The sequence below is a fragment of the Stylophora pistillata genome, chromosome 3, assembly GCF_964205215.1.
Source record: "Stylophora pistillata chromosome 3, jaStyPist1.2, whole genome shotgun sequence".
NCBI lineage: Eukaryota > Metazoa > Cnidaria > Anthozoa > Scleractinia > Pocilloporidae > Stylophora > Stylophora pistillata.
In genome coordinates this window covers 34,442,281-34,466,440 of record NC_142521.1, presented here as the reverse complement: position 1 = coordinate 34,466,440, position 24,160 = coordinate 34,442,281, and the positions used below count along the sequence as shown (strand labels likewise).

At 37.5% G+C, this 24,160-nt stretch overlaps 3 protein-coding genes, 1 long non-coding RNA gene and 1 pseudogene across 8 annotated transcripts; 2 read left to right on the top strand and 3 right to left on the bottom strand.

The window, feature by feature from the left end:
* The first annotated feature begins 390 nt into the window (after nt 1–390).
* LOC148735775 (TNF receptor-associated factor 2-like) lies at nt 391–4,499 on the top strand. The gene is made up of 5 exons (XM_088753274.1): nt 391–504; nt 1,849–2,319; nt 2,576–2,756; nt 3,212–3,423; nt 3,665–4,499. The coding sequence occupies exons 1-5, from the start codon at nt 428–430 to the stop codon at nt 3,825–3,827; spliced, it is 1,104 nt and encodes a 367-aa protein (XP_088609400.1). The 5' UTR covers nt 391–427; the 3' UTR covers nt 3,828–4,499.
* A 1,587-nt stretch (nt 4,500–6,086) lies between these two features.
* On the bottom strand, nt 6,087–9,717 carry LOC148735774 (uncharacterized). 2 transcript variants are annotated; one of them, XM_088753279.1, is made up of 6 exons: nt 9,702–9,717; nt 9,249–9,374; nt 9,066–9,101; nt 8,382–8,519; nt 7,830–8,144; nt 6,087–7,542 (listed from the first exon to the last, which is right to left on the bottom strand). In XM_088753279.1, the coding sequence occupies exons 4-5, from the start codon at nt 8,512–8,514 to the stop codon at nt 7,840–7,842; spliced, it is 438 nt and encodes a 145-aa protein (XP_088609405.1). In that variant the 5' UTR covers nt 8,515–8,519; nt 9,066–9,101; nt 9,249–9,374; nt 9,702–9,717; the 3' UTR covers nt 6,087–7,542; nt 7,830–7,839. The 2 variants fall into 2 exon arrangements, with proteins under 2 accessions (XP_088609405.1, XP_088609404.1); XM_088753278.1 differs by lacking the exon at nt 9,702–9,717 and having other exon boundaries at nt 8,382–8,439; nt 9,249–9,641.
* Nucleotides 9,718–9,819: 102 nt separating this feature from the next.
* On the bottom strand, nt 9,820–13,793 carry LOC148735773 (uncharacterized). 3 transcript variants are annotated; one of them, XM_088753276.1, is made up of 9 exons: nt 13,677–13,783; nt 13,045–13,306; nt 12,468–12,536; nt 12,227–12,310; nt 11,750–11,788; nt 11,534–11,620; nt 10,540–10,661; nt 10,186–10,277; nt 9,820–10,032 (listed from the first exon to the last, which is right to left on the bottom strand). In XM_088753276.1, exons 2-9 carry the CDS (start codon nt 13,109–13,111, stop codon nt 9,900–9,902), a joined length of 693 nt encoding a protein of 230 aa, XP_088609402.1. In that variant the 5' UTR covers nt 13,112–13,306; nt 13,677–13,783; the 3' UTR covers nt 9,820–9,899. The 3 variants fall into 3 exon arrangements, with proteins under 3 accessions (XP_088609402.1, XP_088609401.1, XP_088609403.1); XM_088753275.1 differs by lacking the exon at nt 13,045–13,306 and having other exon boundaries at nt 13,677–13,793; XM_088753277.1 differs by lacking the exon at nt 13,045–13,306 and having other exon boundaries at nt 11,534–11,575; nt 13,677–13,793.
* Nucleotides 13,263–22,352, top strand: LOC148735771 (uncharacterized; annotated as a pseudogene). The gene is made up of 7 exons (XR_015998702.1): nt 13,263–13,284; nt 13,693–13,811; nt 15,187–15,296; nt 16,335–16,444; nt 16,796–19,470; nt 19,712–20,002; nt 21,194–22,352. The product of XR_015998702.1 is annotated as an uncharacterized LOC148735771 (transcript).
* Nucleotides 15,309–16,292, bottom strand: LOC148735772 (uncharacterized). The gene is made up of 4 exons (XR_015998703.1): nt 16,211–16,292; nt 16,003–16,059; nt 15,796–15,852; nt 15,309–15,486 (listed from the first exon to the last, which is right to left on the bottom strand). It is a non-coding gene; the product is annotated as an uncharacterized LOC148735772 (long non-coding RNA).
* Nucleotides 22,353–24,160: the final 1,808 nt, after the last annotated feature.

The window sequence follows — 24,160 nt, the reverse complement described above, 5'->3', positions numbered from 1 at the left end:
CTTTATTTTGAGGACTCCGTTTCTTTAGGAAAACTGAAGACTGACCATATATTATCAGCATCTTTTTTTTGCTCGAGTCTCTAAGCACTAGCAGAATCCTTTCTTTTTTATTTAAAAGCTTGCCGCTAAAGCGCCTATTGTAACCGTTATCTTTTCAAAACAGCATATTTTAATTAAAAGCTTTATTATTACTTGTTGTGTTTGCAGACCTACGATTATAAAGACAATTCTTTTTCAATTCATTGTTTTAGTATTGTGTCCCCAGTGCCTTTTTAACTTAAACAATTGTTTTCAAAATTAGGTTTTCTCTGGAGACCTATTTCTTATTGACCTCTGGAGACCTACTTCCCTGGAGTCTCTTTCAGTTAAAGTGACAGGATATTTTAATAGTTGAAAGTGATTCTTCATTCCTCTGTTGTTTGCCAACATGTCTGGATTGAGCCACTTCAACTGCGAGCTTTTACCCAATGCTAACATCGACAGTCAATTAATCTGCCCGATATGGTAAGGTTTACTTTTATCGATTACAAAACCTCGGCACTGTTTGAGGAGAATTAGGAACTTTTCCTTGTCACCCGTCAACTTTTAATGCGAAAGAAGAATAACTGGCGATATTAAAGAGAAGAGTTCGGCAAAAAAGAGAACACGGATCAAGCGCTCAGGAGAAGCCCCGTAGCAACTTCAGAATAACCGGCCACTTTTGAACGTTAACAAATCGATTGCTCTCGTGCTCCCTACGTCGAAAAATAATTCAAAGATAGGGCAGTTAAGGTAGTGCTCCCGAAGTCGAATGATAATTTAAGATAAGGCAGTTAAACTAGCACACCCACAGTGCCGTGCTCTGGAAGTCTAAGAATAATTAAAATAGAGGGCAGTTATACCAGCGCTCCCAAAGTCTTGCGTCCCCGATGTCGAAGAATAATTGAAAGATATGGCAGTTATACTAGTGCTCCCGCACTCTCTATGTTGGTTCGATTTTAGAACGAAGATTGTATATTTGAATTTGTCAGTTCACTCGCTAGCAATTTGAATTTCGGTTTACTGAAGAACGAAGAATATGTATTTGAATGTGTAGGTTCTATTTAATTTAGCTACTACGGGAGCAGCTATTTAAAGACGCATATTAAGAGGCCGAGTATTCCTAAGTTTAGCCGAAGCGCCAATACAAATTTTATGGCAACCACGTCCTGAACTCAACGCTTCAGCGAATTTTAAATGCATTCGGTACAAATTATTCAGTAGAAGTAAATAATAATTTCTATCCAAACCTTTAGAAGAGTTTAAACTATGATTCTTATGGCTTGTTTATTTGGCGCTGGTTCTAGCTCATTTACGATTAAAATTTATAGGTTGGTTTCATTTTCCTTCGACGTTCCCAACCAATTCCTTTTCCGAGAACTTAACTTTTGGTCCGGGTGAAGAAAGCACAGTAACCCTAGAAGCGCAGGCCTAAATTGCGCCTAAAGTCGTAAAAATTAATTCTCTTCCCTCGTAGAAGTGGTTAGTTTTTATTCCTGGGTCTGGTTTTTAAATTATTATTTTTCGGGAGAACTTTTGATTGTAGTTTGTCAGATTGTCAACTTCATGAAGTCTCCTGAAAACATTTTATTCGGCTATTACTCATTGTAAGTAACGCTTGCGCCCACGGTAAGGTATTTTAAGCATTTATGCCGCGTGGGTCCGTATTGCGAGACGTATACAACATACTATGCTAGATGCGGTCTGATGCCAGTTGTGTGTTGATAAATCTTTACGGCAGGATCGCCTAATGCCTTTCGAAAGCTGTAAATGAGTTCTGGTATTTTTGCCCTCTAGCCACTTTTGAGGGAATCTTGTTTTACCTCTTAGCAAGGAGCTGATGAACAGACCCGTGTCCCTATTGTGCGGACACAGTGGATGCCAGGAATGTTTGCAGCAGCTCATTTCCACTCAGTCAGGAGGTGGGAGGGAAAAGGCTTGTGCAGTATGTCGAGCGAAAATCAACGAGCAGACGTTGAATATCAGCATACCACTCTGCTCAGTCATATCCAAATTGACTGTTCAATGCACAAACGTTGGGTGCACGTGGGTCGGTGAGCATGGCTGTAAAGAGAGACATCAAGAGATCTGCTCATTCCTCCTTATGGAATGCCCCAATGGCTGCGCTGGATCACATCTCCGAGATTCGATTCAGCATCACTTAAAGATCTGTCCTAAAGAGAAAGTACCTTGTAAGCACTGTACTGCAGAAGTAGAGAGGTGTAAGCTAGATCTGCACGAACCAACGTGTCAAGAAAAGCCCGGACCATGTCCATTAAATTGTGGCCATAATTTTCCCAGGTTAGTAATCATCCAGTTCTTGCTATTAAAAGTGATTGAAAAAAAATATTCGTTCTTTGGTTAAAGGGGAATGGGCATGGAAAAATTACAATTAATCAATACGACCAATGCCCGGTTTTTCCTTAGTAGTGGGGCCCAGTTAGGTTAGAATTTGATTTCAAATTTTTTTCTTGGTCTCATTTCAGAGGATTAGCCCGGAAACAGTTAAAAAATTCCCTAAGCCCGATAACGTACGATCCATGTTTGCCTATTTTAGGTCTCATGTTCACCTTCATTTGGACGCATGTCCGAAAAGAATGATAAAATGCAGCGTGGCAGGATGTCACAACTACTACCAATTGGGAATGGAAATTGTCCACCACGAACAGTACCAAGAAAGTCATCAAGCATTACTAAAGAGTCGAGTTGAAAATCTTCAGCGCGCGATATATGATAAGGTTAGTGAGGTACCTAATCGGCCCACAGTCACCAAGTATTAAATCAATATCCGCTGGTATGCCAGAGGTTAAAATAATAGTAAAAGGATCAGCTAAAACGAGGCTGGGCAAAAGCGAAACAACAGAGGTATGCAAGACAAAATGGTACTATATTTGCAATGGCGTTTTCGTGCAACGGAATTATGGAAAACCTTCATCATAGTGAAGCAATATTTAAAACTCCGATCTGTTGTTATACTGTGGCCGGCCGAAACGGACATTTCCCGCCAAGTTTAAAAGTTTTATTGATCACCTTTTGACAAGATTCGTTTTCACGAAGACTTACGACACTTTTCATCCAGGTTGAATTTGGTTTTTCGCTCTTGCTTCCTTCTCCTTTGCCTTTGTCCTTTTTTTTTTATTATTATTATCATTACGATTATGATTAATATTATCATTATTATCACTGCTTGCAGTCTCAAGTTGCAGTGAAAAGGGAATTGTCCAAGCGAAAGTGCTTCCGATGGACAGTGCCGAAGTCATTAATCGGAATTCCAAAGGATATTTCGAGTCCATTGTTTGGTTTTGGAAGTCACACATTTCGGTGCCTTTGGAAAAGGACCTCTGGCAAAAGTAGGCTGTTTCTAGCTGCAATGTTTGGCTCTTCGCCGATCACAGTTCAAACAAGGTATGAAGGTTAAAAGGCACTCCCACCCTGAGTGCTATTGGTTAAAACAGTGGTACGATAAAGCAACTTGTTATTCATGAGCATCTTAGCACTGACAGTCCAGGCATCTTTCAATTTACATTGTTGATCTAAACAAACTGCACTTGTAACTTTTCACATTTATTTACTGTTTACTAGCGATATCTAACACAGCAGAATTTTATCAAATCTCTAATCCTAGTTAATCTTCCTTTTTCTTCAGATTTGTTTTGTTAGCCAAGGATGGTGGAGTGAGAGTATTCGATGCAGAATGCAAAACCCTTGTAGAAGATCAAGTCATCGGGGCTAAACAAGACTTAGGGCCAATTGAAGAGGAGGAAGACTTAACAATAAAAGTAATTATAGCTATCTACAAGCACGCATAGCAAAAAAAAAAAAAAAAGCCACACCACAGGTTACATTGTTAAATCCCCTCTAACCGAGAAAATGAATCCACCACATGTTTTCGCTTTAGAACTTCAATCATTGATAAATTTGTGATACAGTGGCCTGAAGTCTTGCACTTACCGCAAACTTTTCCATGAATTCTAAAACCCAACACGGAATGGCTTCTTATTTTTTTAGCAACGTCTTATGCTACCATGTTTAGAAAGAGGGTTTTCTATATCACTGTTCACGAGATTGCCGTTCAGCCTCTCTTACTTTCACAACCATATTCAATCAAGCTTCTTCTCGGACCAATTTGAATACTTTTTATTTAAGATCTTACATCGATTGCGTTTACTAAACTTTGTCGCCTTCTTTTATTGGGACCAATTTGAGACCATCAATTTTGTATCGAGGAATACGTTCAATGATGCTAACGTAAGCTTGTTATCACGCCAATCTACAAACGTGTTCCGATATTTAACGATGTGAGAATGGTCTTTTTCCACTAACTTCACCATTTTCCACAAAATATTTGGTCCAAATAAAACAACCCGAGCAATATATATTTATATATATGTAACAAAGATTATCTTTGCGGAGAAAATAAATATTGCCAATGATTAGGTTACAATAATGTACAGTAAGTTTCAAAAAGGCTGTTGCGCAGTCATCCCCTTTCCATATTTTGATATGATTTGTTTCACAAGTTCTTGAAATAAACTTTATCCGTGGTTTATAATCACGAGTCGAGAGCGCATTTCCCTAAAATTAAGTATTCAAGCAGTAGGCGCGGAAGCCTAATGCAGGGCCTGTTTGAATAGTTCGTAAAGTTTCAAAAGAAAAGAAATTGTAAATTTTCTTTGCCAAAGTTTCTTTTCACGATCTTTCTTTCTTCACCTATTTCATCCAACTAACAGAGTGGCCAACACACCACTGATTTTGCCGCCTTTTCTTACAATCGATTCGTGAAGATCAAACTGAAATATCGTGCTAGCGCACTCGTTGTTAAGGCGGGGGTACACTTGAAAGCTGCTAGTATGCCGCTTAAATGAATGAGAACCACCTAGATTAATGTAAATGTTAATCGCGAATACCTCTCGTTTGAACTTTTTGAGAAGAATTTGTCAATTACAAATGCTGATCACTAAAGTGATTTGAGAGGGGGAGAAAGAAGAGAAAATTAATGTTATTTATCGGCAAAAGGTCGTGTCCGAAGTCTTTACTTAAAAATGCTACCCAGCCGGTAGTACGAGATATATTAAAGAAAAATTTCAACGAGGCTAGAGATTTTCTGCTCAGCTTCCTGACACGAAACGGAGACCGCCGGCTAAGCGCGGGCCGTATGGGAGAATACTCCCCACTCTCGGAACCAATCATATCTCAGGATTTGTATAATACCGCCCGCTCACGAACAGAGAAAACAAAGAAGTATATCGATCGTACGTCGTTCGGCTATCTTTCGTCTCGAGCTTCGTTCACGTGTTTGTCCCGTTCCGCTCGTTGCGCAATTTCATACGGCTAGAGATTAACGGATCACATTTGGTATCTGGGCAACTGAGCTCGGTTCATGTTCACCGTACTCGAAGAGCGATTCGAGTACCAGTTCAAACCAACCTCGGATCAACGAGCTCGAAATGCGGTCAATTCTGTTCGAGCTCGATCCAACTATATCGTGCTCGATCAAAAAGACGAGCTCGACAAACTCCATCTGTTCTAATCGAGCTCGGTTTCTTATCGAGCTCGGTTTGCCTCGCGATATTGGTTTCATATCGAGCTCGATTTCTGAACGAGCTCGGTTTGGTATCGAGCTCAGTTTAATCTTCTTTCAGCAAATGAGAGGTAATCTGGTACCAAGACTTGGGAGGGAGCATGGGACGAGCGAGAATGGCCATGATTCTGGCAAACTTGTTGAGTTTAGTTCGTTAATTTGGGACTTTGTAGAAATATGTTTTCGGTGGAATTCGAAAGAGAAAACACAACAGGAGCAAATAATGATTTAATTCTGCTAAGGAGATGAAGGGAAGGACACTAAGGTGAGCACTGGCTCTTTCTACTGCATTGTTTTAGGGGAGGGTGTTGCTACTCGCTGGTTCATAGTTTTTAATAACGTTTTGTTCAGTTTCAAACTTAAGCTCAATCCCGGAGTGAACATTTCTCGGTTATTTTTAATCTCAGTACTGTAACAAGAAACTTTTTCCCTCCATTTTTCCAACCCTGTGTTTACCACACAAAGTATACATAACAGCATGCAACAATACAAACAATCTAATTTTATTGTAGAAGCTCAATACACTTTAGTGCTTCTGTTTTAATTGGTCATTTGTAGCTAGGAAAAGGAACCCAAATCCTATGTAACATTAAAGTGTTTTGGAGAATATGGCCAAAAAAATCTGAAAAGAAATGTCTGCATTGAGTCGAGATTGATTGAGAAACCATAACGGTTGCTAATGCAGATTAGAAAAATACTTTATGAGAACTATATCAGGCTAGGTTTTAAGCATATATGGCGAACAATAATATTCGGTTGTAAGTTGTATTATTTTTATAAATAAGCCATGAAGGTGAACACTAACATTCGGTTGTAAGTTATATTAGTTTGATAAATAAGCCATGAAGGTGGTAAGACCAAAATATTTTCATAAAACAATCAAAACAAACAAACAAACAAGTAAACTAACAAGCTTTTCCTGCAAGGATGACAAATGGTATTGTGTAGCAGTTTGTACTGTAACCAATGAATCTCAGTATTTTCATATTTTTAGTGGTTAAGGCATAGCAAAGGCAGGTCTTCTTAATAACTATTTCTAGCGTTTGTTAATTTGGCTTTTCAGTGATGGTTTGCACTCAAGAAAAAACAAAACAGCCACACTTCTTTTTAGCTGTCTGCAGATATCTACAGTAAAGGAAATGGACTAAAACAAAGAGTTATTTTTTTTCATCTCTTGCAAACAAATAGTAAGAAGAATAATATCAAAATCATATACTTAATATATACATTATCAGAGACCATGGTGGATTTACAACATTAATTTTCATGAAACGTAAGGTTTGGCAGGCTACTATAATTGTTAAAAGCTAAATTTTGAAATATAAAATTAATATACAGTTGAAGTTGTGTTTGTTTGACTTATTCTATTCAGATATTGCAGAACACAAATCACACTAATATTATTGATACCAGTGAGAGAAATACATCTTTGAATCCAGATTAAATGTTAACTAAATAAACGCAGAATTGATTATTTTGTTCAAAAGTGATTAATTTTTAGGAAATAGTTTGTTAATTGACAACAAAGAGGTTTCTGTCATTAACAGGTCTAATTCAGTTAAGAGTGTTTCCATAGATCCACTGATCTAATCAAGTGTAGAAGCTATTACACAACTGCAACAGTTCACTTTTAACAAAATAATCAATGCTTGTCGATATAACCTTAGCTATGAAACCTGTAGCCTGACCTAGCCCTCTGCATAGACTGAAAAAACCATGCTCTTAATTTGCGATCATTACAAAAAACACTAGCAAGACATTTTTTGGCGGTACAGTTAGACATAATAAAAATGTGGTAGTTCACTTTTTTTTTAACTGAACTGAACATTTTATGACCTGTTAATGACATTAACAAGTTGACAAGTTGAGGTTGCAAATAATAAATGTTAGTAATATCGAGTCTGCCATTTTTATTGTTCTCACTTTCAGGTGCCATCAGAATCCTTCAAAAAAAAAAAAAATCAATAAAAATATTTGCAAATCATAACATTGTTCCACAATTTATAGTAATTGTAATTCTGTTGTTAGCATGTTTGATTTCAGGGATAAAAACTGACTTTTACTAGCCTATGTACCTAATCCATTTTTGCTATTCTCGTGTTTCCTAGACAGACTTTTGATAGGAAGCTTTTTACTGTTGCACACATCACATTAAGAGTTTAAATTTGTTTTAAGTGCTTCAGCAGTTATCTGTATTACACTTTTACACTCTGTGTACTCATAATCTCACCAAATTTCTCTTATGTTGCAGGCTCCTTTTTTGCCTTTTTTCTTTTGGCTGTTGTCCTCTTGTCCCTCCTTCTTTTCTTTGTACCTCCTTGTTTTCCTTCAATTTCCATCTCTCCTTCTTGCATTTCCTCCTCATGTTCTTTTTCTACTGCTCCAGCTGGTATTCCTCCATTGCCTCCTTTATCTCCATTGTCCATGGTTTCTTCTTTGTTACTTACTCCTTTATTCTCTTCCTTTTCTTTTTCCTGCTTTTCTTCTTCATCTCCTCCCTTAGCCCCTTCTTTTCTCTCCACATCTCCCACAGCTTGGCCTACATCTATGATCATACACAAAATATTGAGTTACTTGGTTCTCTGTGTTTGTTGTTCACAATATTTATGTTTAGCTGAAACCCTGATTTCTCGAGTATTCAAACAAAATAATCTTTATTGGGCCACTGCGATATCATGAACCATGTATTACCTGGGGATGTTAATATTTCTGGATGCATTTTCGTTGTTGGACGAAGAATGTTATTTCTTTGATAGGTTAATAAAAATCAAGTTTTTCTTACCTACTAAAGTCACAGAGAGGTTGTCATTTTCTGCTGGAAAATTCCCTCGGAAGGACACCTGCAAGTAAAATAAGGGAAGGGAAGTGTGGTGCTCAAAGGAGTTATGTGTAAATATCATAATTAAAATAAACATTGTTCCTTTGAGCATCACACCACCCTTCATTAATTCAATTTACAATTTGAAAACACTTTGTACACTATAAATATTTCGTTTACATTAAAAGGAATGCACTATTTTGCCAAAGTATGGGAGAAAGGAGGAGTTGCTTAGGGACAGCATAGGGTTGGCTCTTTCTACCAAGGATCCATTAAGAGAAATGGAAATTATGCTTGAGCTGTTAGCTCCAGTAGACATTGCCATACATTCTTTGAGCTCTGCTCTGTTGGAGAGGAACTTGTCGAAGTGTTTTAAGTTTCGTTTTTGTTAGATGGTTATGTTCAGTGTCATTGGAAACTATTGTAATGACAAATTTACTTTCTTTGAGCCAATTCTGATATAATCAAAATTTAGTTCCTTTAAACATACTTTTTAAAAATAAGCAACAAAATGGTACACTAGATTACAACACTGCACTTGGACAAGTTAAGTTAAGAAAGTCACGCTCCTTGTTTAGCCAATTCTCTAATTAAACCAATTGTGCTATTTAGAGACTGCACAAGCTACATGAACCTTACATTCCCTACCTGCGATTGCAGTGATGAAGTTATCTGCTCTTCTTCCTGTGATAAATTTCAAGAGAAAAAGAGATTTTACTTTATAGTCAAAGAATGAGTGAAGAGGTAGCTGCAGTCTTGACATGAAAGTAATGGAAAGCTGATGTTAAAGTAAATGTTGTTTATTTCTTCCTACTTTAAGGAAGCGCTCACTCCTTCTACAACATCCAGGATCTCGTGCCCCTGTAGCCGATCACTGTGGCGCACCACTTGCTGCCTTCTCCTTATTATGAAGTGTCCTGGCAGGTCATCATGAGATCCTGCCCAGTCGTAGACTTCCTGCATAGTTACATAGACAAAATATTTGTATCATTTACATGCTGAGTAACAGCTGGAATTGTGGTCACCATGGTACTGTTATGGCAGTGGCTTTTGTCAGAGTTCAATGCACTCAGGATCATGACCCAGCCATAAGGAAAATCCATGAGTGTATAAGTGAACATCTGCTTTTGCCCCTTATTGAGACCTTGCTTGGGGGATTGCTTAATTTAGTCAAGTGAATTAATAAAACTTGCAAATGGTAATAATTTCAACTGTAATCAGTTGTAATATGTGCAAAACTGTGGCATTCCAGGTGTATAAATAATTATAAGTACTCCAATGTACCTGGAAAAAAGCATTTATGGGTAGTTGAGTTTTTTTTTTGTTAATTTAATCACTTAGAAGTGAATTTTAAGCTACACTTTAAGCAGTTTCACATTTAAGAGTTGTGTGTAGTTGGTTAAAGGCCAGAAGTGGTAACTTAATTAGCTTTTAGCAATACTGTACCTAATTAATAAACATAATGAAATGAATTGATAAGCCTTAGGTTTTGACTATACAGATAATGAACTCTTTGACCCTACCTTTCCTTCCCTCTTCTGATGAGGTTTCAGCTCCCCAATAGAGCCATTCTGCCTCATTGATGGAACCAGCCACCATCATCCTTTGAAGAGCCCTTGCCAAAATAGTAATAACAAATGGAGAATTTCATTTTCATGCATTAGTGATCAATGTCAATGTAAGCAGCCCTAGTAAAACTCTCTTTAACCACTTGGCCTGTTACAGGCCTGCCTGCCTGGTTTATGTTATTTGTACAGATTATCAGTACCTCAGCGTGTCCTCTCTTAGATCATTTTGGCCATTTGGGTTCAGAAGGACAGCTACTATTGGGCGCCTAGCCTCTCGTGCTTGCCAGCATAACTATACCCAAAAAAAACATATAATGGAATGATTAGTCAATTTTTAAATGGTTAAAAAATAAATGAACATAATGTTTTTTGTCATTTGACAGGAATTAATTTACAATCCAATTAAGTGCTCTATTCCAGAGATAAATTAGGAATTTGGTATAAATTTAATGTTGAATAAATCAGAATTGAATATTGGACTTTAAGATCACCACAATTGCATTATAGTCTATAATTAATGTACAAGATTCTTTTTAATAATTGCATTTAGTCACCTCTTCAAAAGAATGACTCAGGAGTGGCAGCATGGATAGTTCAACATTGTTGCAAGCTAACTCCAGCATGTTCTCGCACCTCCAAACCTCACTGGTTCTGCTTGGAGCATTGCAGGGAGCCCCTAAAATAAAAGTAAATAATAATTGTTAATCAAGTGTCCAGAAGGAAACAGAACTGGTTGAGGGTTGTAAGAGAGGTGCAGTAGGTGTTAATTAAATGTATTATAAAGCATGTTAAACATACTTAGAAATTAAAGTATTATCTATGTGTAAGTGAACTTCAAAACAATGCCAAAACAATTTGCATTTAGTAAGTAAGACTGTATCGGATGAGTACCACACATTGTAAACAAAATGAAAATACAAAGTTAAATACCCAGTTGATAGGTTCATGTTCTCAAACTCATGCTCTAGTTTACAACATATTTTGCACTCTGAAAAGAGTTCTGCAAATAAACTGGTTTCACTTCATTAAGGCAATTTAACTGTGTACAGTGTATCATTTCGCATGTAATTGCAGTTGTATTTTTACATGTGACTCCTGACTTTTCACTTTGGATCTAGCTTGTATATTTGAGTGTAGTGTGAATATGCTGTCACATGTGCTTTTTTTCCTTTCATAAATATATGACCCAGTTGCATGCAATGTGCTGGAAAGATCAGTTGTGAACATTTCCTTCATTTTGTAGATAATAATCCTTCAATTTAATTGTGTACAGTGTATCATTTGGTGCGTAGTTTCACTTTCATTTTTACATGTCCTGACTTTTCACTTTGGATCTAATCTGTATATTTGAGTGTAGTGCAAATATAATTTCACATATGCTTTTTTCCTGTTATGGATATTTGATCAAGTGCATATTATGTGCTGAAAAGATCAGTTTTGAACAGTTCCATCATTTTGTTGATAATAATCCTTCAATCAGCTCTCTGGGGCAACTTCATCTTCTTTTTGTCTTTAAAACAATCACAGATTACACTTGAATTACTTTACCTCTTATACCATGTAAAGAGAGGTCTTCTCTAACTGTTCCAACTGTTGAAACAATGAGATTTTGGGATGTTATATATAACCACAGATCTTGGCTATAAATGATGAAGAAGAAATAAATATTTAGTAATTTAAACACCCTCCCCCCCCCCAAAGAAAACAAAGAAAAATAAAAAGAGAAAAAGAATTCAAACAAAAGTCATAATAGTATCATCATACCTTGCATTCCATCTCCATAAAATGGTGAGCCATGGAACCCTGAGAAACAGTGATATCACTGCTTTCGAGCCACTCAGAGGTATATTTGAATTGTCCACTCAATTTACTTGTCACTTTGTTTTCGGGTAAATCATGACACAAACATAGGATTTTGGACCATTTTCAAATCAGCTTTGAAAAATATGTAAGAGGCAGGTGACAATGATGTCCTCACATTGGGACCAGTCTCCTCCACATGCATTTACTTTGGTAAAAACTGGCATTCTTTTTTCTATTCTGAACAGCAAGTCTTCTACCTTGAATTGAAATGTATACTAGATCAAGAGTTTATTTCACTTGCATTTGTGTAAACATAATTTTCTAGCCTTTGTATTCATGGAGTTGCACAAATGCATTTCACTAAGCCAAGTTTATAATGTTTATCCCTTTGACTCCCAAGATGTAGTTATTAACTTACTCTTACTTTATAAATATTACCTGACGTGCTACAACTAGTTGGCCTTGTCGTGGTTGAAGTTACCGCAGGTCTGGTTCTCCTTTGCCTTGCCTGTTTCTGGGGCACTTGCATGAAAATGTAAGGGAACATCATTGTAAATTATTGTGGTTACAGCCTGACTGTTACTTGGGCACCTCTTTTTGGAGATTCAGGTGGGGAATAAAATAAAAATAACCTCATTCTGGTAATAAACAGATTTTTTGATTTGATTTTCACACTTACCTTGGGGAGAAGGTATAATTATGTTAGTGTCTCCATTGTCTCTAAAAGGACTCTGTAGCAATTCCTCATCTGTGGTAGGTTGACAAACAGTGTTGTGTTAAAAGTGAAGTTCAGTGAAAATACATTACTTTTTGTATCATATCTTTGAATGTAAGTATATTCATCGTTAGCAGCATGGGACAAAGAAAAAATCTGATTCCTGATGACAGCAGAGCTTGTTACCATTTGCACTCTGGAAGGATGCTATAACCACTAAACTATGTGGAGTTTGAGGTAAGCAAGGTCACTTAGTACTATGTTATGTCTTAAGGCTACCAATCTGTACACCACGGAAGAAAGAAGTTCTTTGCCTTTTAATCTCATTGCATATAGTGGTCATTTTTATGCCATTCCCTATGTTGAAGTTTCCTTTCTTTGTTAAATGTGTTTTCTCAGCTCCTTTCAAAATTTTTGTCTTAAAAATCTCCCTTGGAACCCCTTATGAAAATTTTATGATTATATCCAATTGAATTGGCAAGTGTTATTTGTAAAGCCACATTTAAAACATCACAACCAGATTCATAGTCTATAATCTTACCATCTGAGTCATCAATTTGGAGTTCATGTTCATCTAAATGTAGAAGACAAAACAAAATACTAAACATTTAGCTCAGTAAATGCTACACACTGTGTGTGAAAGTCTGTCTAATGATCATTCATTCTTTGTTCAATCACTGGCATCCTTTTTTTCTTTTCTATCTCACAAAGAATATAGAATATAAATTTGTGGGTAAAGTTGGAAAGCTCACCAGTCCTGATTGAGTTTCTGGCCAACTGGGTAATGTACCTTCTAGTTTCTCCTTAAAAAAAAGTACATGTAGAAATTTGTTAAAGCTAATTGCACAAAATTGTTGCAATAATTATCTTACCACCTCAGGCAAAATAATGTAACTTAAGAATGCTAAATTTATGTCGATTGAAAATCATATTGTCAGACAAAAATCCCTTTCTAAATACACAACAGCATTTAAGAATTATTACCAGTCAGTTCTAAAATTGTTAACTTTTTTGGGAGAAAATACGTAAAGCAAAACTTACACCACTCACACATAAGCATTAATTTTGTCTTTTGGATTTTTACTTTGCAAGTGACCACTGACAATTTCTTGGTTCAAATTTTTTTGGGGGTTTTCAGTATTTGTTGTGAAATCATTGCTATGTTTAACTCACGTCCATTTGTTGGTAGAGATAAGCTGGATACAGCTGGAGTCACTGTTGGCTGTCTGGAACTTGCATTGGTTACAAGAGTTGCCATTGATGGGGATGCAGCATTGACTATGGATGATTGAAGTGATAACTTCAGAGGTAAGTAGTCTATGATAGGAGTCATTAGTCACTTGATTCAGGTGTTGATATCAAGGAATAATGGATTTCTTGACATAAAGCTTGAAACTCTATGGGCCCCACCTCCCCTAAGTCTTGATGAATTGTGAGGAAATAATGGACACTTTGTTGACACTGATGATATCTGATCTTTTAGACGGTAATATTCTATAGGCTGATGTTTCTCTGCTGGGTTAAAATGTATTTCTATCTTGTGGTCATCATAACCAGTTTTTTTCTCCTTTTTTTTTCTAAACCAACCCAACAAGGTTCCTTATTGGAACTTCTTTTGGGAGGTGTGGGAGATGACAAAAGTTACAACTTTCAAGAAAAATAAATAGATAACATGATTTTTCCTGGATGAAATACTCAAGTTTGAGACTAATATGTAAGATGCTCAAACTGGTGGCCTGAGAAATTGCTAGCTTTCTTTATTTGTCGAAAAAAAAGCTTGTTCACACTACTTCAAGTATTTATCTTTGGTTAATGTGTTGATAGTTCATTTTTTATTATATTTAACTCACATCCAGTTGAAGGTAGTGATAAACTGGATATAGCTGGGGTAATTAGAGGCCTTCTCGAGCTTGAATTGTTTTGCTGTTGTGCTGTACATAAATAAACAAATTTCAGAGGTAAAGCATAAACTATTAGGAACCCTAACTGGTAGGAGGCTGACCATTTGGCTTAGTATTTACACTATGGGGTTAAGGGGTTCAGCTCACAAACTACAGAGAACAAATCCAGATAGCTAGGGGAGTGGAACCAAGGACCACTAGATTTCAAATCTAGAACACTTAACCACTCAGCCATGCGGCCACCACACCTGTGAGAGAGTTCCATCGATAGTTAATTTTTTCTAAGCAATTTTTATGTTGAAATAGTGTGTTATTGAAAAATTTTGTTCAATTTTGTTTTACCAGTGAACTTCACCCCACTATGCAAACACTTTTAGCTGGGGATGGAATCATACATCAATTGCCCAAGAATTAATTTGCCTGGTCACATTGCCTCCCAAAATCTATTCTGGTGTAAGAAAATTTAACTGACTTAAGTGTGGCCTTTTGAATATGCAGATCTGGACTCAATATGTCCTTTCCTTCAATTGTACTCTGTTAGTTTGTGTTTGCAAATTTACTAATTGAAGAACAAAGTCATTTCTCATTTTATCAATTCATCTAAGCAACTTTTCAACATTTCACACTGGACTAATATGTCAAATGCTCAAACTGCAATAGCTCATAACAATACTCGAAAAGTCTGTTTACCCTATGTCGATGAGGTTAGTTGCTTTTGTTTTACTGCAACTGCCCTAACATTATTTAATGTTTAACTCACATCCATTTATACTTGTTGGAAGATGTAAGCTTGGCACAGCTGGGGTCATTATTGGCCTTCCAGACCTTGCATTAGTCACAAGAGTGGCAGTTGAAGAGGCTGCAATGTTGGCTGTGGATGTTAAGATCAAAGGTAAGTGGTCAATAATAGCAGTCAATGGCTGTATGATTCAGGCATTGAAATCAAGGAAAAGTGATTCTAGTTTTCTTCCTGTAAAGCTGGGAACTCTACAGGCCCCACCTCTCTTATCTGCTTATGAAAGTAGAAGGTAAATAGAGACCCGCTTTAACCCTCCATCAATTATCAATGGGATTGTCTTGGGCTGTGGATGAAAGAAAATAAAATTTTGGGGGTGGTGGGGTTGCTATGGTGGCATCTTTTATCTTTATAATAATTATTTCCTGAAAGGTTGGGATATAAATTGATCTTTCTTTAAAGGGGCTAAGAACGTTATATTGTGTTATTTCTGAGGTGGTGGGGCATCAGTTGGCCTTTGATATTTTTTCTTTGGGTATAAATTGTGACTTTTCTGATTAATTAGGGGTGCATGTCTATTAAATGGAATGGTCCTCAGCAATTGATGTCCATAGTTGTTTGCGTGGTTATGGAATGTTACGGTAAGTCAACTTACATCCACTGGAAGAGGCTGAACTAGTATTTGCTTGGCTGTTTGAATGAAATGCATTGGCTGTTGGTGAATAAAAACAATAACATCAGAGGTAGTTGTAATAATTGTGTTTTCTATGTCAGATGTCAATAGCTATTCCTGACCAGTATTGTATTAATTAGCTTTATTGGGTTGTTATTTGTATGTTTATGGAATGTTAAGTTAACTTACATCCACTAGAAGAGGCTGAACTAGTATTTGCTTGGCTGTGGGAATAAACAGCATTGGCTGTGGATGAAATAAAGTAATAACATCAGAGGTAACTATAATAATTGTGGTCTTTAAGTCAGATGCCAATAGTTATTCAGGTATATTGTATTAAAATAATAGCTTCACTGGGTTGTTGTTTGCATGTTAATGGGGTGTTAAATGAACTCACATCCACTAGAAGAGGCTGAACTAGTATTTGTTTGGTAGTTGGAATGAACAGTATTGGCTGTGAATGAATTGAAATAACAACATCAGAAAGAGTTATTGAATAATAATTGTGTTTTTTATGTCAGATGGAAAGTTAAGTTAACTTACATCCACTAGAAGAGGCTGAACTGGTTCTTGCTTGGCTGTTGGAATTAACAGCATTGGCTGTGGATGAATCGAACTAACAATATCAGAGGTAGCTGTAATAATTGTGTTTTTTTACGTCAGATGTCAATAGTTATTCCAGTATTGTATTAATTAGCTTCATTGGGTTGTTGTTTGCATGTTTATGGAATGTTAAGTCAACTCACATCCATTAGAAGAGGCTGAATCAGTATTTGCTTGGATGTTGGCATTAAAAGCATTGGCTGTGGATGAATTGAAATAACATCATCAGAAATAACTACTAAATAATAATTGTGTTTTTTTTACGTCAGATGTCAGTAGTTATTCCAGTATTGTATTGCATTGCTTCATTGGTTTGAAACTCAGATATTCTTTGGCCCCATGCTTATTAATTGATGAATATGGCATGCCTTCAATACAGGAATCAAAATTTGCTTTCCTTGTGTGAAGATGGAAACTCTGCACCATTACCCCGCAGGCTGCTGCAAGGCCACAGTTCAGCTTGCATTTTTTGCAAGCCAAAAGGAAAAAGGCTTATTAAAAGAAGCATATCTCCAGGATAAGGAATTGAAGGAGTAGCTATGCTATTTAAGAGGGAAACTTATGAAAATACATAATTTCTATCACAATTTTATGAGCAATGTACTCAACAAAATTGCTTGAAGTCATGAGCCACTTTCTATAGAAATGAAATGTAAACTTTTTCGCAGATCAAATAATATCAATGGCTCGAAAGAACCTTCTTGGGTTATGAACTACAAAAAGAAGTGCCTGGAGCGTGTGAAGAAGTGTAGGGAGAAACACTCACTCGTGGCTGATTTTTCTTTTGCTTTTTGACTTTTTGACTTTTCTGCTGTTGTCACTTACTTGTGTGTTTTATATCAAAACCATGCATGGTCCAGCCTTTTGTATTAGTATTCAAAGTATGACTTAATCATTTCATGTAGCTCATAGACCATAGTTATTATAATAATTATGTAAATAGCAGTTAAAGAACTACCGGGAGGAAGGTACAAAAATACTCTCTTCTTTCGATTTCCGCCAAAGTGCTCTAAGATCTGGGCACCACTGAGAAGGCCGTCGGCTACCTTCATCATGGCATGGCCACGAGCATAAGATTTAATAACTTCAAGACTGTGTAAGGAAAAGAAAAGGGATAGAAACTGTAAATTCAGTCTGAGCGGTCAGTATAACTTGAGTGGCATAACAGTGGAATGATGACACAAGGAGATATTTAAATGGGTCAAAGTAATTCTTTTTACATTTCGGAGGTACTAGTACAGTGTTAAAATACAACATCAGCAAAGATTAGGTATGACGGGCAATGTCAGCAAAGGGTCCCACCCATCTCACCATTCGAGCCTCGCAAGAAGACGACTGTGGAACGAGTTAGCTGCAATCTATTATTAGTAAACTTCTGTTCCATTAAAAGTGTCAAATATATGATTTGGAAATCTTAAATTCTGTGTTGTTTCTTTAACCGGTTTTAGGCCTTTTCCTCACTAATTTGCTGGCCATCCTATGCCTTGGTTATACTGCAAGCAGCAATTGTAATAATTTAAGCCGAGAAAGCTGTTGTGTTCCTGCTAAACGAGAGGTATTCCCATTGCGCGTTTTTGTCGTTCACAAGAAAGGTGCTTACTCTTAACCGAACCCACGGTATTTTACTTAATGCGACTGCTATTTACAAACCATTTTTAATAGAGTACTGTGAAGAACTATGCGTACCTTGATAAGTCTTTCCCCGCCAGGTATGGAAAAGCGGCGGTCAGGTTGGTGCCGATGGCATCTGCGTCCTGGCTCTTGGTGAATGAGATATCTCTTACTTTTCCCGCAGTCACCATTCTTCCCAACTCAGCTTTGCTTGGTACAGCAGTTAACCTTTTATCCAAAAGGACAAAAGTTCTTGATAGGGAACGAGTCGCGTGGCTCATATTAACGATCTTGCTTTGTATATTACCAACGAAGAACTACATGAACCAACGAGTAATCCGTGTGTGGCAACGCTTCGAAAGCGTGAAGTCAATGTGCGAAAATGTAGAGAATTGATGCCACTTAATTAGTAACTTGAACGCCTTTTGTGGTTTTCGGTAAGGCGTGTTTTAAAGGAGACAAATACAAAAGATTTTTATCGCAAGTAAGTGAGTGAAATCGCTTAATAACTGTGCTGAAAACTGTAACGACATATGGCAGTCTTCAGGCGACTCTTTAAGCAGTCGTTCGTTCTGGCCTATAAATCGTACTAGCAAAACGCTCGATGCATGATGCATCGGTAACCGGTCGTTCCGCCAAACATCGCGGTTTATATAATCTTAATAAGCGCGCGTTTCACAAGGTGCCTGTTCGCGGCTGGCTTGCGTGACTGTATTTTCCTCCCAGAAGGAAAGGGAAACAGTAGACGCCTGCACACAGGCTAGTTCGCAGCCAACACACGATCAATGTTTCCCGTTTGCCACGAAGGTGAAAAGCCGATCAACCAACAGAAAAAGAGTTTCGTCTATTTTTGAATTTTTTTTTTTAACTTATTCGATGTAGTAGCTTGTCGGAAAGAAAGTACGATCTTTTTGTCTTTTTTGTGCGTTTTTCTTTTTCCTTTTTTTTTTTTTTTACTTGTTTTTTTGGAATAACGGCTGCATTTAGAGTCTCGCGGAAGGAATTTGGGTTGTTTTCCGCTTTGCTTTGTAACTTTAATGAGTAAGTCAAAAGATGATACAAAACAAGGTGTGATAACTTTTTACTTTCCTTTGGAGCTATTGTTTTCCTGTTCCTCACTGTGTTGAGATCTTTGTTTCGGATTTGCGTTCTTTGTTTTTTTGTGACTTGTGAATTTCGCAGGTCTTGCGCCGATGACGAGCCCCAAAAAAGCTGCTCTAACAGTGTGTTAGTTGAACTTCGCGTTGACTGTGAATCACGCTCTCGTAATTGAGAAGTCATGAATCTAAATGAATTTATAGATCTGCAACGGGGTCCCCGTATTAACTTGATTCAATGGCTTCAACGGCGGTCTCTGCTGGCCGATACGCTTCGGTGTGCCCAATGTAACGAGGACATGGTCCTGATACAGAGGAACAGAAATCATGTTGATGGACACCTTTGGTAAGTCAATAAAGGTTCTACAGTCTGTCTTACCTCGTTCATTCTATTGTCTCCCTCCAATCTCTCGTGATTGGTATTAAGGAAAAATCTATCTGCAGAACTTTGTACAGGGTAATCGCAGTGTTGCTTATAAAAATACGGCCATTTATGTTCCACTCCAACACGAATCATATCCAGTGGGAAGGTCTGTTATGCCCGTATACATTTCGAATTACGTCTTCTTCTTTTTCCCTATTAATAGGCGCTGCAGCAGCTGTAAAAAGAAAAGAAGCTTGCGTACCAATAGTTTTTTTGAAGAGTTTCCCCGCGTACCACTGGGAACGCTGCTCCTTGCAATCCACCATTTTGTCTATGAAGATTCCAGCGACAAACAGCGCGGAGATTAAACCTCAACCCAGGCCTGGTGTCAAAAATATACCGACGGCTGCAAGATGTGTGTTCCAGAGATCTGGACGAGAGGCCTTTCATACCATTTGGAGGACCAGGAGCCGCCGTTAAGTGTGACGAGAGCAAGTTCAATCACAAAGCTAAGGTAAGAACGAAAAATGAAAGCCAAGAACTCCAAGAAACACTAAGAAGAAAGCGAAGTGAACCTTCACTAGTTTATCGAAGATTCTAGAGGAAATCTAAGTTGGCTCAAAACAAACTCTACAAATTATAACCTAAATACAGTTTGACTGATCGAACCAGTGTTAATTAGTTTTTTTTTTTTTCCCTGAAATTCCGTTACTAAGGCGACCATGTAACATTCACTTGGTCCCCTAATTGGTTACTGGTGCTGTATTGAAAGAACAGTGAGGTAAAATATCCTCATTCTGTACGCAAGAATATTCAAAATCTTTCGGGTAGAAAAATTCTGTTGGTCAGATGACAAGCAGAAAAAATCTCCTTCGCCACTATTGCTTTCTACAGCTTTCTTATTTTTCCTTACCTACGTAAGTGTAAAAAATGAGCCAACTGACTTTGATTTTAACCTAAAAATTACAATATCAAACAAGCAAAAGCGAAAGTATTGATACAACATAACTCATAACGTTCAGCATGATTAGATTATCATCCGCGTAAGTGCGCGTCAACTGCACGCGCGAGATTTTATATGTAGCGCGCGCACATAATGCAGAGATGATCCCAAGTTGTTTAGCCGGAAGATGATTGGTGACCAAACATGATCACACATCGCTTGGTTACCAAACATTTTGACGTTATGCTTAGTGGCCTAACATGCATTCCTTCCAATGGGAGTAGAAGTATTCTAAGTTATTTAACTGGGGTAACCGCCGGGCTAATGGACTAATATAATCAAACGCAAAGTAAACCTAACACCAGTTTCATTTATCAAAACGGTAAAGGAGAATGCTCAGCTATTTAACAATTATTCGCCGAAGGCGAGGTGAATATCGTCGAATAATCCCCGAGACGAAGTCGAGGGGATTATTCGACAATATTGACCGAACCTGAGGCGAATAATTGTTTTAGTATAATTTCAGAGCTGAACAACAGAGAAATTTCTAAAATCATAACATTTTAGTAACATTTATTAACATTTTATTTTAGCATTTTATATAAACCGCGTGGAGCGGTTTATATTGCGTCATATAAGGAACCGCTCGACCAATCAGATTGCTGGAAACTCTTTGCTCAGCTCTGAAATTATACTAAAAGGCATTGTTATGTGTTCTTAAGACTTTCTGTGCAGTAGCAAATCCGTTCGCCTCTTTTTCAGTTTAACCGAGGAAGGAGAGCAGCCAGAGATGCTTGGGTATTTGGCATAGTCACTACCGACTTTAGTCCAGCTCGTGGTTACTTCCAAGTTGTAGAGAGGCGGGATATCGCGACACTGGATCCCATAATCTCGAAGTGTATCCGACCAGAAACAGAAGTCTACACCGATGACTGGGCCTCATACAGAGGTATGGAACACCGTATAAACAACGTCGCCGCGCACCGAATTGTCGTACATGCCCGACACTTCGTTGATCCTGTTACTGGCGTCCACACTCAGGAGGTAGAGTCCTGCTGGAATAATCTTAAGTTGGGGCAAAAAATAAGAAGAGGTATGAAAAAAGAAGATCTTCAATCATACCTGGACGAACAGATGTGGCGTCAGTGGAGAGGGGGGCCTCACAGGCAAATTATGCAAAATTTTCTAGAAATTTTGCCCCTTCAGTATGCAATTACCGACGCAGCACTTTAATTTGTTAGTTTTAAGGCCACGGCTGATACTTAACCTTGAAAAAAATCGTAAAGAAACATTTTTCTTCTACTACATCTTTTAAAAATTTTTTACCTTAGCTGCTTTCTATGCGATTTAGCGAAAATTTTAAAGACATAACCGACTGATGGAAGTTTATGAACATCGTGTTTAGAAAGATGATTTTGTATGATAACAATCACCAAAACAGAAGCAGAGTTTTTTAAGTTCAAAGTTTGCCAGAAGTTATAATCGCTAAAATTTGTAGTTGGAAATCCGCCAGTGCTTTAAACCCTTTTAATTTTTTTCCAAAAGCGCTCTCTTAGAATTCCGTTCCTGTCAAGAAAAACTAACCTTTCAGCTGCTCTAGATTTTCGCATGAAGAGTTCATGCAGAATTTGAGTGTAGGTGGACCAAAAATAATGTTGGCGACATATCATAACATGTTTATAATTCGAGCGAGATTCCCATGTTAAATTTGATTTTATTACGTTTTCGCATCTTTCCTTTGACCAATGGAAAAGACAAATGTAAAATAATATTACAAAAGACTGCGTTTGTTCATTTCCTCACTAACTAATAAATTTGCTTTTCATTGTCGCTCAATTAAATTATGATATTCATTATTCCAGTAAATGTTAAATGTTATACTTACGACTATTCCATGTTTAATAAAATCTAAAAAAGCAAATGTAGCCTCCTTGTACGTTTACATAAGGTCATATCCAAAGCGCTGTTCCTCGATGGATGGCCTTAGGAGGAACTTAAAAAACGAGCTGGATATGAAGATAACGCGGAATCCTAAAGGAAACGGCTTCCCCGAAAATAACTGTTTCCCGAAGGGACTGGAAATTTCTTGCTTTTAGTTTTTTTTCCTTTGTTTTTGAAATAAGGCCTTCCAGATTTATAGGTTAGAAACTCTCTGATCTCAAGCGAATGCTGATGACTGCGAGACTGAACGACGTAAAGTTATTTGTGATTTTATTTCGAAAATTTATTTAAGCTGTCTGACAGCAGAGTCAAATGATTCCATGTAATTAGTTACACTGCTATACAATGTGTCCATAACTGTCCCCCTACGGTACCAAAATTTATAGTTCCTTTCAAGTTATTTCCATACCGTACAAGCTGCTTTGTTCTGATGTGAGTGGTTAGTAACACATATCAATGGAACTTTTAATTTCATGTGTTACGTGTTCGCTTCGTTAGAAACGACGGTTTTTAATGACCCGAATATGACAGCTTCCTGAAAGAAACGGCCGCCCAAAACTAACAGCCTCCTTTGCTTGCTAAATCCGAAAATTACGGGGGGGTTGTTACTTACAGAACTCCACGGTATGGTGTAGGGGTCTAATGGGAAGGGATATATATTTTTTTCGTGTCGTGGTGAGTGCGGTTTCGAATGGTCATGCGAGCAAAAGGTTTTTCTGACCGAGCACGAGTAAGTCTTGAATACAAAGGATATTCAGGAAAATGCCATCTCGAATCACAGTGAAGTCTTCCATGCAAATCACAGTAGTTATACCATAGCTCTCAAAAATTAAATTGGTGATTAAGCTCAAGCCAAGAGACCGTGATCTAGGTCATAGACTCTCGGCTAAAGCTAATGAACGAAAATATACTTCCTTAAATAAGGGTGTATAACGAAAAGTTGAAATTCTTTTAAAGTTGGATGACTCTGCTCCTTGCCCGAATGTAACGGTGAATAAGCTTAGCTGACTATTTTAAAAGGTACGAAATACATTTTTTAGTGCCTGATGACAATATATTGTCAGCCTGAAAAGCTATGCCATTGCTGTAATTGGTTTTAAGGCACACTATTCTTAAAAACAACAAGTTTCTCAAATTAGCGCAGAGCTATGGATTGCTCCTGAAGGGCATTTAATGAGTTTTGCCCATAGAGGCGTATGCTCAGAGTTAGCCAAGATAACAAAAATGAATAAAATTTGCACAGATATATTTGAAGAAAGGATCATTTTAAGAGAAAAAGGTTAAAGATCAAAGTTTATGAACTTGTTTCTCACGTGTAAACCATTTAATGGAACCCTTGGTTGCTCAACGTCTCTGCAGTTTAGTTTGCTGTCATCCCGAACCTTTTGCAGCCTTTATGTTTCCCCTGGTTCCACTGAGTTTGTAAAATTGCTTTTCAAGTCTAAAAACCCGTTGATGATAACAAGATGTCTCCTCTGTGTCTGCCGCGAGCGTTTCATCAGCTGCCCGTTCCCACGCCAGAAGTGCTATGAATACAACAACAAGAAGCCTTTTAGTATTGATCGCTAAACACAGTAGTAACTTAGAAGGATGATAAACTCTCCCCAACCCAATCGCTTATTGGTGTTCCAAAATAATACAACGGCGGCCATGCTGGTGTTCCAAAGTTGAACTCTTTTCTTGAGTGAACACTTTCTTTAATTCCAATAAGTTTGCATGCAACGCGAGTGGTAACGCGCTATAAGATTTTAAGTCGGAGGCTTTCTTTGCGAGCTCAGATGTCTCTAG